This window comes from Stegodyphus dumicola, chromosome 4, assembly GCF_044657685.1.
Source record: "Stegodyphus dumicola isolate Sdum_Otavi_A_Nest chromosome 4, ASM4465768v1".
In the NCBI taxonomy this organism is placed as follows: Eukaryota; Metazoa; Arthropoda; class Arachnida; order Araneae; family Eresidae; genus Stegodyphus; species Stegodyphus dumicola.
In genome coordinates this window covers 163,802,541-163,819,947 of record NC_140771.1, presented here as the reverse complement: position 1 = coordinate 163,819,947, position 17,407 = coordinate 163,802,541, and the positions used below count along the sequence as shown (strand labels likewise).

Here is a 17,407-nt window from a genome sequence, read left to right as displayed (position 1 = left end):
TATGAATTTGTTTTATAAAATTATAAGCTGTTGCACTACAAAAATATAGATTTTAAGAAAAATGTTATGCTTAAAGAATGAAAAATACCTTACGGTACATTTAAAATTGTATACGTCTTTCGATACCCTTGATAGAATATTCGCTACTTTTATTTTATTTTCCAAACGTCAAAATGTTTTAAATAAAACAAATTTTTTCACATCCATATATTATTGTAACATGTACCTTTCAAAATTTTTTAGAGGAGAGGCTTTACTGCTGCTCATTTTAAACCCGTCGTTTTAATTTTATATATCTGAAAAATAATCACTTTGGGCTTACACGTTTTATAAATATAAAATTATGTACGTTAAAATATTTGTAATTAGGCACATAGGTCAGATTAAATAGAGTAACGCATGCAAGGGCTATCTGCCTAAAGAGAGAGATGCCATCGTGGAAGAATTTTGAAGAAAAACTTACCTTTGAGTGGGTATTAAAAATAATACTTATAATTTTCATTCAAATTATATTCATATATATTTTTTATGTAAAACTTTCGGGTGTATGCTAAATTAGTGTAAATTACTTTACACGAAAAGTATAGTGAATGCACAGAAATTAAAGATGCCGGCACATGCCGGAAATGAAAAATAGGAAATATGTATGGGTATTTATGCATGTGCTTGCAAAAAGCATGTATCTGCCTTTGACAAAATACTTAAATATTCATTAAATTATTTATAAATGCATTTGAAATGAAGAATTTATTCACTTATAAACAACTGTGAAAGTACTGTGAAGAAATCGAATAATTAAATGTATCTAATTTATAATGATTATAAATGTTATCTAAATATATAATAACCTTAATATTGAATTGTAAACATAAATTGAAATCCTGTTGACAAATACGTTATAAAACTATTTAAGCAAGAATTGTTCGTATTGGAAAGCAATCTGTTAAAAGATATTGTAAAGCAAATGCTATGAGATGCGCACTTAAGAACGTAATAAAGAGTTTTGGAATATGTATTGTTGAAATGAAGGATAAAAAAAAAAATCTGATAAGTATAATTAAAAGAATTATTCCCCTTACATTTTATAATAACTCAGTTACAAGTTTTAAATAATACTTAAAAAAAAAAAAAAAAAAAAAAAAAAAACTTATTTTATTCCCTTTTAGAAATGTTCAGAGAAAGTCAAGTACTATTTAATACCTATTTAATTATTAGGAATTAGCGAAATACTTATTTAAAGTATTTCGCTAATTCCTAATAATTCTCTAATTTAAAATGAACTGAATAGAGCATTAATTATAAATTGACTTGCATTTTTCGATTTAAAAGATGCTTCAGAAGCCAAAAAATCATGTCATATTTAAGAAAGTATTTTAGGAAGAAGCTCTATAAATAGAAAAGAAATAATGCATAATTTTAATATTAATAATACAATAAACTTTGATCTTAATTTTTGTACCTTAACCGAATAAAATCGAATTACCTTAATTTTTTTTTCTAATGTAATTAACGAAAACTTGTGAAAATATTTCATTCAAATTAAACCATTCTGAGAAAACTGTCCTGTGAAAAGTATAGCATTTAATTCCGTTCAGAATGGAATGTTGTTTAAAAATATGTTGTTTTCACATACTTAGGACTCTGAAGTGTTGTAGAAAAAGGAAACATATACATTTATATGTATATTTACGACGTAATTACAAAATATTTACATCCGAACGCGCCAAATCCCATAGAACTCAATGGTAAATGACCCAATGTTTTGATCACCACGTAGGGATCGCCGGTGCTTCAGAGCAGGGTACGGGAGAAACCTGTTTAGGGCGACTCCATCTTACTTCCTACCTCCATGCAAAAACTGGTTAAGGCGTTCTGGCATAAAGTACGAGTTTTCAATTTTATGCCGACCTGGTGTAGCAGCCGATCAATCACAGCGAACGCGAGAAAACCCATTGAGGGGGAAAGTTGTAAACACATTTGCGAATGCGCAAATTTAGCTTCTCTAATTGGCTACGGCTTGGATCCTGTCTAGCAGTGTGTGACTGGATCTCTCACATTTATGCTTCATGAACTATGCCTCTATAACATGTATACCACCGTCTGAATGGAACCTTACTTTAGAATAGGCATTTCAAGATCATGCCTCCTTGCTTTATGCCTCCTTGCTTCGGTATAATAATTTGTGATTCCTTGCCATCGCGACAAGAATATGGTCGAATCTCCTAATTTTTTCCCCACTTCATTTTCGCTTAGCGTGTCCCGCTTCAAAAAGCTCAAAAAAGCTCAGGAATGAAGGCTGGTTTGAGCTAAAATTTAAAATGAGGCGGGAAAAATAAATGCTGGGCATTGATGACAACACGTGTTACGATCGTAAATGAGAGAGGTTCGTAAAACCTGGAAGGAAATATTTTGAAGTAGCAATATATAGTGTTTGGAAGTCATTGTCATATATAATTTTCTATAGTAAGGCGTAATTTTAATTATATATAATCAAAAGTTTATAAACATTGTCAAAATACCAGTTAAAATTACACTGTTTAGTCGTAATAAGAAATCAAGTGTACAGTCATTGATGTTTCACATTCGCTTCTACTGGAATACCAAAAACAAACAGATTGAGTACAGTGAACGAACTAGTAGCTGGAAAGAAAAGTATAATTTTTATTACTAATTTAATTTACGTAATCGAATAAACTTTTTCTTCAATTAAATTGTTGGGCAATACAGGTAAATCTTTAAAAGTAATTTCCTCTTGTTTATAACATTGAGATATTTCTCTGAATTAACACTTTGACGACCGATCGCCTATTAATCGGCTTTTTTTCGCCAAGGCCTACCGACCGATAGCCTATTAATCGGCTTTTTTTCGCCAACGCCTACCTACCGATAGTCTATTAATCTCTTTTTTCTCGGATCTACCTAAAAATAGCATATCAATTGTTAGCCATGGCGAAAAAGAATTGCCATTTGCTATATCATCTGCATTTTATTAGTAGTATTGAGGTACATTGCTTACTTGCGTTAAGTGCGTTACTCCCACATTTTCACACCGTTTAAAAAAAAAAAAAAATACCGTTTACGATGAGCGAAAAAAATGCTACTGTGAAATTTTATTTAGATGATTTATCAGATTGTACTGACAGTTATTCAGGACAAAGAGAATCTGCGGCCGGTCGGACGTGAAAATGGTAATAAAAGTTAACATTCTTAAACATTACAAAAATATAAAAAAGATATTTATTGTTAACAATAGAAAATGCAGATAAAAATTACAAACTGCATTAATTACTGTTCAGTATGTTAAGCGAATACAGCTAAAATTTAAAAGCTTAGAGACCTTTATGACATGTTTCGAAGAATCACTCTGGAAACTGGAAAGACTGGGTGAAAGACTGATTATGGTGCCTGCATTATCCAGATCTTGTAGACGTTAGACGGCTGGATAGCGTTACGTGACGTAATGGCCCAGAAATTTGGACATGACTGTGCTAAGAACATTTCCAATGTCAAAACTAAAATTATAGCTTGAATATTGCTACGGAGAAGGGGGAGGACTTTCGGGAAAGGCAGATTTCGTCCCCTTCCTTTTTTTTGGTATAATTAAAAGAAACTACTGTAATGGTACAGGAGTGTATAAAATAAGATGTATCACGGTTATTATCAGTTAATTATTTCGTTGGAAGTAATAATAATAATAATAATAAAATACTTTTAAGAAGGGAGCAACAAAGGATTGAAAAAATACTCTAAGGAAAAGAAGCAGTAAAAACAGTGCAAGTAAATAGTTTCCATTATAAAATTTCCCTACTTCATCATCCACAAAGACTTCTTAATTACATCCATCTCATCATTCTATCTCATCACTCTTTTACTTAACAGACGATCCTCCTGCTTTTTAAAAAAATTATTTCTTTTGTTTTTAATTAAAAGCGGTTATATAGGCAACAATCAATACCTCGCATCTGACAGCCGGGGCCACGTTCACGGGTATAAAAGGCCCGCCAGGTTCGCAGATCGCAATCTTGCGGCTTTTGTTGCTGCCAGATTCGTGAACGAAAAGGTTGAATATTAATTAGGTGTCGGATGAGACAGAGCTAGGGAAAGCTATTGTGATTAGGAGGTTGCCTCTGGTGTGGGGAAAGCATTCTAAATTCAATTAAATGCAGTTCTGGAAGGAGGAAAAAATAATCTGTTTTTCGTTTATACGAGGAAAAGGCTGAGATTGAAACAGTAGCTTCTTATTCTTCGAGGACTGATGAGGGCATTTTTAATTTTTGTGCGTCTCGAGAAATAACAATAAACTATGACGTAATTTGTCATGCAGGGATAAAAGAAATCTTGTAGTCGAAGTCCATAACTATGGAATTAGAAACCTCTTTTATAAATGACACTAATTATCGGTATACAGTAATTAAATATATTGGCATAAACGTTAATAATAGGACAAACCAGCATGTATTATTCTATTGTAAATCACTGCAATTATATTACATTATCTTTTATTAAATGCGTATAAAATTTTCAAGAAGATCTTAAATGAAGTGTCACTTTCCTCTAAAGATGTCAAGTTGAGAGTAAGTACTAAAAAAAAAAAAAAATCAGTATTTTTTGCTATAATAATTTGATTAGATAATTTAATTAAGAAATACCAGCGCCTGATTGCTTTTATAACATACAGTACTATTCTGTCAAGTTAATAGAGTGAATAAAACGTTTTGCAATATTCACGGTTTGGTTTGGTTTATTGAGATTACGGCAAAGCACACAAGGGCTATCTGCCTAAGCGGAGGGATGCCTTCGTGGAGGACTTTCTAAGGGACACTGGCTCGTATACACGTTACACATGGGGAAAACCACGAAAACGCCCATGCAGCCAGCCCGTTCGCGGGATTCGAACCTCAGACCGAACTACCAGTGTTCAGCGACTTTACCGCTCGGCCGCTGGTGGGCTGCAACGTTCACGAAGGACCAGATTCAGTGGCACATGTATGACATGCTAATGTGCGCAAGTCTTTTACCACTAACAATTAAATTTCGCTGATGCATTTGGCTCTGAACCGCTTTTAATTTCACCTATTCGTATGTAACTTGAACAGCTGAAGACCTATTACTAAAAGCTGTTAATTTTGACATATTTCGAAACCATGTCAACTCACGATTAATCTGGATAATGGACGCGGTTAATGCAAAATCTCAGTTAGTTCCAAGAGAGTTAATTAAACACAAAGAGGAACAATTAATATTATTCCATATTATATTTAACAGAATAATCTGGAGAATAAATTCATTTCGTTCGTTCAAATTAGTATTCAAAACAGAAAAATGCACTGTAAATAAACACAGGAATAAATATCATTAAAATAAAAGAATAAGGTTATACTTGGCAATAAAATAACATACTGAAAATAAAATGTGAACAATTTCATTAAGTTCAAACTCAAACAAAAAAACTCGGTTAGAAAATTAGAACGTTGGCACAATTTGCCATCACTGGTGTTAACCTATGAATTTTGTTTTTCCGCTGATGAGTAATTTTTTCACCTTTCCGCAATAAAAAACTTTAACGTTAGCGGTCAAATCCATAACCAAGGTAATCGACAGATTCTAACGTTGCTGAAGAATAAAGAAACATCTGCCATGCGAAAGACAAACGTTACTTAGATGATAGCACCTAAACAATATATTAAAAAAAATGATTAGAAAAGGTTTGAAACGTCAGCAACTGTAAATTCAGCGACCGAGCACCGGGGCGCAGAAACAAATTTAAGAACCACAGCTCACAGATATGACGACTAAGTCTATCACTAAAACCCGTATTTTTTTTTTTTTTTTTTTTTTTTTTAATTTTGATATGTTCGTGCTGTAACTGTTTCATTTTTTAAATATTATTACAGCTTCAGGAAATTATTGCCGCACTACGACACATATTTTTAATAGTCAGTAATTTAATTTCTTAAAATTACGTAAAGCATATATCAGTAACAATTTTTAAAAAAACAAGGAGTGCTCTGCCGTCAAACTGTTGGGCAAAGAACGAGTAAATCCAGGTACTTGCGTATTAAAGCAATCATTTTGGCGAAATCTGGTTAATTTTTAAAACAACTTAAACATATTTTTTAGACTTAATTTAAAAGGACTGCTAAACTATCGATATGTATCGTAAATAAACGGCAAACGTTATCAATATCAACGTATGAAAAGAAATATATTTTAAAAATTTAAAATACACATTTTAATTATTATATAAGGATTACCTGATATGTTAAAAAAATATTCGTCTACAAATCTTTTCATATTTTTTTCGCAATATTCTTTTCCCCAAGTACACAGTTATCTGTTTCCTCTTAAAAAAAAAAAAAAAAAAAAAAAAAAACAGAGATCTGCAAGGATTCGGTCTCGTGCAAACCTACGTACAACCGGCTGCGTAACAAACGCATCAACAGTATAATATATTTGTAAAAACCGTTGGAACTTGAAATACAACAAAGGGAACATACGCAAAAATGGTGACGTCGCTTCTTGAAGGTTTGTTATGAGCATAATTACCTGATAAACAGTTATGCGCATGGTTGAATGAGTTTGGCACAATCTGAAAATTCGGCGACTTCTAAGGTGGTTGCGATAACACGTAAGTATCTAAGTCCATTTCTATGAAGTACAGCTATGACAGAGCTATTTTTAAAACAAGTAACTGCTATTGAGAAAGCAGACAAAACATATATATCTGCTATGCGTTGAATCAAAAATAACTTCCAATTTTACTCATGCGTACTATGTACTTTCATAGCTGCAGCTTTCACTAAAAAATTACATTTAATGATGAGGATTGTATCTAAAAAATTAACTAAAATATTTAAGGCTATATAAAACAACGCTCGTTGGCCGTCGCGTTATGTTGATCATAAAATGTTAAGCATCTTTATATATATAAGCGGCTAAAGTGTGTGTCGCCGATAGTTTATTGTTGCCACTCGGAAAAATGAGCGCGGAAATTAACGTTTCTGCAGTTTTTAATTAATATCTCGGGCGATTAAAATCATACGAAGATGAGAACGGTATCGATGGATTCGGAGAATTTTTCGGAATCCGAGGATACGCGTCTCGAATTTCAACTCGGCGCCGTTCCGTAGATATTCGAGAAAAAAGAATTTGGCACGTAGGAAAATACCTCTAATAGGGAAACCCTAAATAAGAAAGTGGAAAATGTAGGGGAAATTTAGTTTTTAATTATTATTTCGGCTAATTAAAGTCTCAAGAAGACGCGAATAGTCAAAATGGCGTGCCAAAGACCTGCGGAATCCAACGGTGTGCTCCGCTAAGCCCGGGAGCCAACCGTTTCGGAGGAGATGATGTTACTTCACCCCATATACAAATGCGGCTTAAGTGTCTGTTTGTCGCCGATCGTTTATGGGTTCCTTGCGTAACTGTACTAGCCAATGGGGTGAAGTTGCCACGGCACAGGGTTGCCGTTTCAATTGAGACGTAGACAATTTCCTGTAAAACCTGCCATTGCTATGACCATCCATAAGTCTCAGTGTCAAACGCTGAAGCGTGTTGGCATTTTTTCACCTGAGCCTGCATTTGGACACGTTCAACTTTATGTTGGCTGTTGAAGAGTTCGTGAAAGAACGGACGTAAAATTAAAAATAATGGATGGTCCTCTGCAAGGCGAGCTTAAAAATGATCGAAAGATGTGCACAAGAAATGCTGTGTACAAAGAGATCTTTGACATGTGAATTAACATTTTATTATTTAAATCACCCTTATTTATTGATCTAGCGGTGGCTCTTAAGAAATGTACCGCTAGTGGTTTCCTTCATTGCACTGTACTTTAAGCAATTAAGCAAGTAGAAGGGGGAAACCCCGTGGGACAGTAAGCAAGGAGGCGTCCTCGCCGCCTGCCCTGGGTAATTCAGTTTAAATTAGCAGACAATTTTGCACAAATCATTTTAATTAAAATTTATAATATCTAGAACAGTGGTCATTTCGTATGACCGCCGGGCGTTCTAGTATATATATATGTGCGTGCGTAAGATTAAAAATACTTAAATCAGCTTTATAATTTAATTTACTAATAGTCTCTTAATTCATCATTTTTAATTTGGGCATTTCATTTCTTTATTCTAAAGAAAATTAATAACATTTCTGGACTACTTCTTTTCAAGGTCGTATGGCTTACGTAACGTTGATGACGTAGCTTTTTCGAAACTTGAACTACAGGGAACTGAAACTCTGTAGTGGTCAGCACGCTCGACGCATATTCGAGAGGTCCGTGGTTCGAGTCCCGGCGAGGGCATTGCTCATTTTTCATCTCTCCTGCTTTGAAATAACATAATGTCTCTACACCTTCCTCGTGGCGAGCGGCCATGTTGAATAACTGCGCACTTTTAACTTTTCTATGTATGCTGCTTGGGCGTAATTTTGCTGTGCTCGCTTCCTATCGCAACAGTTTCAAAAATTTAAATGTTCTGGAAATAGGCACGATTGGAGTGCCTAGTGAATTGTGGCCACATATGTTAATTTAAATAAAAATGGAATTTAATATTACTTGGCTGACATGTTTCCTAATCACTATGGATTCAACATTTCAGCATACTACGCAATCACAATTCTTCCTCTTCAACATGGATCTGCGTGCTTCACTATCAGTATTTCTGCGTCTCAGTGTCCGTGCAGTACTTCTAAATTTGCTTTCATCACGAGGGAGATTAATATAAATATGTAATAAGATGACTTGGTGAAAAGTTGCAACGGATTGGCGTTGGAGAGGCTTAACTGCAGAATTAGAAAAATAACACTCGAAGACACACATAATTTTATTCCTTGATAATGCGCACCATCACCGTGGGTGCGCTATGCACCCTATAATTTTATACAGCTGGCATCTTTTTAAAGAATGGACGAAATTAGAAAAGTAAACTCTGCGTGACTAGCGGCAAAGAGATGGAGCGGGTTGAAAAGCCAGAGCAGAAGAAAAGAGAGAGGGAGTTGCGACGCAATTACCTTCTATACCATTTCAGATCACATGACAGATAAATGTCCAAATGTTGGGTTCAGATTTCATCGGTAAGTCCGCAATAGAGATTAGATGACGGATCTTTTTCAGAATTGCAAGAGTTTAATTAGAAAAATTATTGCTCTGTTATTTTTAGAACAAAATCGACTTAAAATTCTGTTATTAATTTATTATTTGATAGAGAGATATTTTACATTTTACATATATATATATATACATATATATGTACATATATATATATATATATATATATATAATACATATATTACGTTTTATATGAGGGAGATTAAATATACATATATTAATATAAGAGGTTAACTAACAGCTTATTTTAAGATCGTTTTCTTACTCCACTTCTCTATTAATGCGTATTCTCCATCTCAGTCTAGTTTTAATTCTTTCCGAGCTGGTGTGTATGAATCAAGAATAAAGAAAAGTTGCCGGGGATATTTTTTAAGCGAAACTCTATGTCTTTCTAAACTCCAACATATATAAGTCGTTGATTCAATTTAATTGTTATTAAGCTCAGTTGGCAGGAATTATTAAATTTAGTTGACATGGAAATAAAATAATGAAACTGCAAGAAAATACTCATTTTCACTTTTGCAAGTACAGTATAAAATGTAAGAAATATATATCGTAAGAACATATTTTCCACCTAGAACAATAGAAAGAATAGCAATAATCACATTAATTAAAAAAAGAAATAACACTTGATTATATTTATTTAATGTTCCTAAGTTCCAATAGGCAGTTCGTACTTACTTGAAGTTTGTTCATTTTCTAGCCCATATATTAAATGGTAGCAGTTTTCCTTGTACGGTTAGGCAACGAGAAATAATGTGATCAAAGCCAGCAAAACATTGGACTCACTATATTTTAGCATAGTTTTTAAATTTTTCTTAGAGCGCAGAAATTAATTTCTAACTCATGACATTGGAGCGAACGCTTGATGGCGGAGGGAGATTTATGTTGCTTCTTATATAACCACACCTTTTGAACCTAATTAAAATTTTCAAAATAAGACGATTAATCAACGTTGAGTTAGGGGGAATAATAATGGCTTCTCAATAGATTTTAGATACGGTAACTTTTGTTCATGTATCAAAGAAGCGGTAACAATTAATTTAAAAGCAGGCGAATTTGTTTTTAAAAAATATTTAATCAAAAACAACACTACTGTATCTTATATTTCGCGTTTCATGTAACTTTCTCCTACCACAGTAGAAATCGAAAGAAGTGATCAATTTGAAATCCAATCCGCTTTGAACAAACGCTAAACAAACGCGGTTGTATGTAAATAATAAAAAACGTGTGTATGTATAAATGTATCTCGAAATTATGGAGCAATTTTTATATTGAGTTTCGTTTTGAATTAATTATTCTAAAGACTGGGGACTAAATTAATTATTCTATAGAACCTAATACTTCTACAGTGGCGCCCGAAATAAAAGGTGCTAATCAATAATTTGTCACCACCAGGATTTGGCGATTGTATCCCCTAATCCCCAATCGTCCTTTAAAAGGAAGAGTATATAAAGTAACACCGGGGGTGGGGGTCTTGCGAGAAGCTGACCACTTGTCCACAGCATATGCTCATGCACCCTGGGGTACACGGTCCGGAAAGCAGATATCGGACTACTGCAGGCCATGGCCCGCTAGGACTGTGGCTCCACTGAGTTCAGTTTATATAAGTTATTTTCTTCCTTCTTTCAGCATGCCTTCGTGGTGTAATGGTAGCACACTCGGCGCTTATTTGAGAGGTCCAAGTTCGGGTCCCAGCGAAAGCATTGCTCAATTTTCCTATTCATTTACACTCTCTCCTTGAGTGCTAACTGTTGTTATGCTGAAATATGCTGCATATCATTCAACCATTTTATGAAATTAATTGTTGAAACGCGAACTACATGCAACGTGAATAATACGGCTCTCAGTAATTAATCAAAATCATAAGATCTTTCTCATTCGTTGGTACATCGGGACCATAAAATGATCCCAAGTACAAGAAAAATATAAAGAAATATCATACATCTGTTGAAGTGGAAATTCCTTGCATTGGGACCAACAAGGTCGCATTGTAACTAAACTTCGCAATGCGAAAAAAATATGTCTTTTAGAGCTAATCAATAACTTCAGAAATATTTGGAAGGAAAGACATACGTACAACTTGACTTCGTTTGCACCAGTTGTTAAAAATCGTATCAGCTAAAAAGGCTAAACCAATGCTACTCTTATTTCTGTAAAATGAAATGTTTTTTAGTAACGTAACAAAGTAATAAATCTAAGTTTGTAGGTACTTGAAAAACCAGAATGCAATCCGATGAACAGAAAATCGCGGGCGGGCAAGGGAAGGAATTACACTGAAACTGATGTTTTAAATCCCAGCTTAACCTTTGAGTGTCATAAACCAGAATGCTTTAGAAGGAAACATGGAAATATTTCAAAAGATAAAAACATAGTCCTCCCACCATTTGTTGCGTGTTGTATGTAAAATCAAACAGGAACTTCAAAATTCCGATTGGAAGCTTTCTAAAATACTATATGAAATGAAAATATGCTATAATTCCAATATTTATTTTGAATTCCGTCGTTCACATGCACTACAAAATGTCACGTGAAAAACGCTTTTTTTATTGCATGCATTTCTAAGAAAAATAGAATGAGTTCCTTTCAAAGAATATATCAAGAAAATCAATAGCAAAACTCATTCCTCTAGATCAGGTGTTCTCAAGCAACAGGAATTTCATAGTAATTCAGAGGGTAAGCATTTTGTTTAGACATTAAATATTTAGTTTTAGCTTTTATGAATATAAAAAACTACTTTTATACAAGTTTTGATCCTGCAACATTTTCTATATTTTTGTTTGTAGAGTCATTAGATTTTTGAAATAGAAGACCTGAAAAATGTGCAATGCTCTCGCAGGACTGGAACCTGGACATCTCGAATATGTGCGGAGTGTGCTATCGGCGACACCACGAAGGTACGCTGGAAGGAGGGAAAATTTAATTTAAAAAATCCCGTTAAAAATTAGCTAAATCTAAATAAATGTCAATGAATGTTTCTAGTTCAGTAAAGGAGAGGGTACAATGATCTTTTAGAATGATGTAAGAAGTGAATAAGGCAAAAGACGTTGAGAACCACTGATCTCTAGAGACAGATAAAACAGCCATAATTGAATTAATGACTAACATCTATAAGAATCAAAATTTAATCTTTGGCCCATACCACTTTTATAAACACTTATTAAAATTATAAAATAATATCGTAATTTAAAGCTATAATTCTGTCATATATTGTGTTGTACCACACCTTGGTAATATCTTCCTGTAGCAATTGTTTACTAGTTAACTTTTAGTTTTAATTCATTAGATTTCACACATTATGTATGGCATGTAGTTCATTATAAGCGATTAAGAAAAACTGGGCTCATTTTTTCCATTATAAGGACAAGTGGCAAAAATGTTTTTTACACAAACAAAATTTACGTGCTAACATTGCTAGTTGGCCACCGTTAAATTTAATATGTTTTTTCTAATTTGCTTTAAGGTTAGTTGTTTCTGTTTTGAAGGTATCTATTGGTAATAAAAAGTTTTTTAAGCGCTGCATTTTACATATTTTTTTTTAAATTTACTGAAATAACTAACCTAAGGTATATACGTAAATATTCAGAAAAGTTTTATTACAGCCGATGTGAACTTACGACGAAGGTATGTTTTCTCAATAAAAGTATCAAGTTGGTGCATATATCTTTCTACACAAAATTGTTTCGCGCACTTTATCCTATAACGGGAAATGTCCAAAAAATGAAACAACTTCCGAAATTCAACACTAAAACTTAAAGCATTTTCCCCAACCCTACAATTTTGAAGAAGGTACTGACAATTACAATAGTCTCGAGATAGCATTGACTACTGCTGAAACTCTATTGGACTTTGTTTAACCAACGGGAATTCGAACACAATGATAAAAAGGCACTTCCAAAAATACTCTGTGAAATTTGACAAATATTTAACGCTTTCAAAGACTATGTAAAATGACTGCTTTTTAAATAAACGCGCACAATATGTATGAAAATTTATAATTCGGATTATTCGTGTTTTTCAGTTATTCGTGACCTGCTTCCCCGGCATTATCCCAGATAATCGAGAGTACACTGTGTTTGAAATAAAGCATTAAAATTAATATGAATTAAAGCATCCTTTGCTTAGTTTCGTTCTTATTATTTTTTACTTTTTATATCTTCTACTTCCTTGCGTTTAAAAGATACCAACTGATGGTTCCTATGGAATACATACAACCTCGTTAGAATTCATAAAAGGTATTTCTAACGCTAAACATAACGGTCCGCAATGATTTTGTTTTACACACTTAATGTTTTTTTTTATTATTATTATTATTTTTACTTTGAATTTCCACACAACGTAACAGTCGTTTAACAACTGCATTACAAGAGCATAAACTGAACTATTATTATCAAAAGAAAGAAAAAAATATAACTAGCGAGTAAAAGATTTAATCTTACCAGATTTTTTGTTCCACAAGTTCGTCCGTGCAAGGGCATAGTGAGTGCCACTTCGCCATTTGCCCTGACAGACACTTCGTAGCACTCGTATGGGTGGCCTAAAGCGTACAGACGACCTCGGAACGGCGTAATCACTTTCACTATGGCCGTCATAGAAGTCGCTTCGCAATGCATGCGAACTGCAAAATTAAAAGAAAAATGAGACTTCGGAAGCATTTACTTTATACATTGATATTGTGCATTCTGAATTCAGTCCTAGCAAAGTACAAGAATGTCATTACAAGCATTTTATGATTCATTTATTAATTAGCATTGGTGTCTGTTGCTAGGTAATAAATAAATAGTAAGAAAAAATTAAATAATTTTGAGCTGAGGCACAGAATATATCATAATAAAAATATCTTCTATATAATAATGACGTACCGAATGCTCGTAAAAATAATTAACTGGAGAAGTTCTGAATTATAAATGCATTTTAATTGATTTCAATTAGATACATTACTGAATTTTAAAATAAAAAATTTAGTTATTAAGAAGTGCGTTTATTGCATTTAAATTGCTCGTTTCATTAAATAATATATCATTCATAAATTTTCAATTATTGGTCTCAAACTTGAGGCCCGCTAATACATTTTCTGTAAATTAATTAGCATTATTATTATAAGAATTCAAAAAAAGTTTAAGATTTTTTAATCGAACCCAATTTTACATCATCTTCATTAATAAAAACAAACGTTAGAAACGCTTCGGAAAATCTGGAAATGGAGCTAATTGATTTGCAATGTGATATAAATCTTATTCAACGATTTGAAGATATGCAAATTTGATTAATTTTTATTAAACCTTGACAAAAGATAAATAACCTCAGTTACAAAGTTATGCAATAAGCTGAATCGTTTTACATTTACATGTGAACGCTTTTTTTCCGTAGTTGAAAATTGAGAAATCTACAGAAAGAACTAGACTGCTGATGAGTATCTACAGATTGGTGATAAAGATAATTTTTAGCATTTTCCTTCCAAGATTACAAACTTTATAAAAATCAGAACGCCATGAAGTGTTTTAGCAGAAAGATGTAGTAAGAAACAAAGAAGTTTATGATTTATGATTTAAGAAACAAAGAAGTTTATGATTATTTTTGTAAATATATGTCCTTTTTCGGTATGCTTCATTCAAAAACGTAATAAAAAAAATCTGATGTGTACACCACATGACTTCCTTCTATTGGAATATTAAATTATACGCATTTTTTCTTGCATTTCATTTAAACTTATTGGATTGAATTAAATCTACTTCGCCGACAGCGCATAAACCACAATAGAATAAATGCATTCTTTAAAATTCACTCTAGTATATGATTACCATAGCGACACTCTGTCGCTAGATTCACTTAACAGTATTAATAATTATATAACAGCAGTTAACTTATAATTTTATAACGGAAACTAAGTTAACTGTTATATAAACCAATAATTATACAACAGTTAACTTATATATTTCGTTCATATTATAACTCATAATGCACAAAATTTATATCATTTAAAGAATAGGATTATCTAATCGTTGCCACATCTTCTATTCAAATACTATAATGAAGCTACAATGATGTATAAAAGAAATTAAGCAAACAAAACAAAAAAGAAACAGTTTTTCACAGACGATTGAGTATTTCTCATTTAATTAATTCAGTTCTCACTTCGCGAGAAGGCAAAAATACATAAAAACTCAAAATATCTATATTAAAAATTACGAAGTAAATCTCAAACGCTTATTTCCTCGAAAAAATTCCAGAAAGAATTGAGCATGATTTAATTGGCAATAATAAATGAATGCGTTATCTTTGTTGTTGCGAAGCTACGTTTCTCTAGATTGGCAACAAATCCACTAGTCTCCTGTTTCAAATGTAAACGTCAATGGCCGTCATTAATAAAGGCAATCACTAAATGTCATTCCACTAGATGACAAACTTGAAAATTTAACGCCATGCCTGCTACAGGTAAACCCAAAAAACAATTTCTATGAAAAACATTTAACTGTATTTACATGATTACATGCGGTACTTGACATATTAAATATATAGGACAGACTAAAAACAATCTTAACTTTCGAATCAATAACCATAGAGCTCAAATAAAAAAATTCAACGCACAAAAAAATAACATTGAAATAAGTACACCATCACAACTTAATACAGCAGAATTAGAACACTTTAAACACCATGACTTCAACTCTATTCAACTTCAAATACTAGATATAATACCCAATCACAAAACACGAATTTTTCAGGAATCTCTCTATATACTAAAACAACGTTCACTTTATCCATATGGACTTAACACTTATATACATAGTCATAGAGATACTTCTAAGAAGTCTATTTTCAGCCAATTTAAACTCTACAGCATCAAAACGCAGAGAGGAAAAAGAGGAAGCAAAATAAAAAATAATGCGAGATTTTTATCCACTTTGGATACACTTGCATTGAAAAAACAATTGAAATGTTTTTTTGACTCAGACTGTTTTCCCAAGAAACTTCTCAACTGGTTACACTCCTGTACTAATAAATTCCTTATCAAACTAAAAAAATTCATTCAAGAAAGCTACGACGACATACAAATCATTAAAGACATGATTCTTGATTTTAGTCTTTTCAGACTCTCTAATAGTCTCACTCAACGCAAAATTTATTTTAAAGTCAATTTTCTGCATCCGCAGTTTGACAATATTCATTTCTCAAGAATCATCAGAGATTGTAAAGATTACTTCCCCGCAGTTGACACTATACCAATGATTGCATTTAAATATCAAAGGACCTTAAGCAACTTGCTTACTAACCACCATGAAATAGATGAAACTGCAGAATGACATTGTAAGACACCAATTTACAGCAATTACGTAGATTCTCATCACCAGCACATAATTACTGGCAACCTGAATATCATACAAAACCATCAACTAAAAACACTAATGAGTTATGGTACAAAATTTAGACCAGTCAGAAACATGACTACAAATTACTGTTACAAGACTTTCGAAAACAACATCAACGAATTTATAGTTAAAGCAAGCTATCAACTGAATTTTCCCATAGATACCTTCTTAAAATGGAAAGCTAAAATTCTTCAACGCATATCCACAGAAATCAGTCACCTCAAATTTAAAAGTACACTGAACTGGTCGCAACTTACATCTGATATTAGTAAATTAAAACAGCTTTTTACTATTACAAAAATAGATAAAGCAACTAATAACTTTAGTATTATATGAAAACAATTCTACACTGAGATTATTCATAAAGAACTTCTCAACGCAACTACTTATCAATCAGCCAACCTTACAGAAACATCTATAATAAACAGGATTAAAACTTTTCATAAGAAACTCAATATTACTTTCAATGCAAACTACAACAGATTTACTAATCTTTATGCGATTCCCAAATTCCATAAAACACCATTAAAATTTAGATTTATAGCTAATGGAACTAATAATTACAAGAAAAATATAGACTCTTATTTTTCAATTCAACTTAATAAAATCTGTAAATTTATTTTCAATGATTGTAACACTAATCATAACTATTGCTGGATCATTCATAATAACACTCCTGTCATTAATACCATTCATACCATTAACATCCAAAACATTAACTGCTATGATTTTGAAAACTTATATACCTCACTTCCTCTAGAAGAAATCTATACCAGTCTACTTGATCTACCAAAACTTTTCCCTAATATACTCAATATCATGACTCTTGACAAATGGAAAACCTACCTAAAATGCACACTTTTTCATAACTACATCAAGTTTCAAAATCAACTTTTTAAACAAGTCAGAGGATTGCCAATGGGCTTACATTCCAGCA

At 32.5% G+C, this 17,407-nt stretch overlaps 1 protein-coding gene across 2 annotated transcripts in view; it reads right to left on the bottom strand.

Moving 5' to 3' along the window:
• The window catches only part of LOC118181225 (uncharacterized), a 318,060-nt gene that overhangs the window by 104,288 nt on the left and 196,365 nt on the right, over window positions 1–17,407 (bottom strand). For both annotated transcript variants that reach the window (XM_035350312.2, XM_035350313.2), the window contains one exon: window positions 13,540–13,718. In XM_035350312.2, coding sequence (XP_035206203.1) covers window positions 13,540–13,718 — 179 coding nt within the window. The remainder of the gene's footprint in view (window positions 1–13,539; window positions 13,719–17,407) is intronic.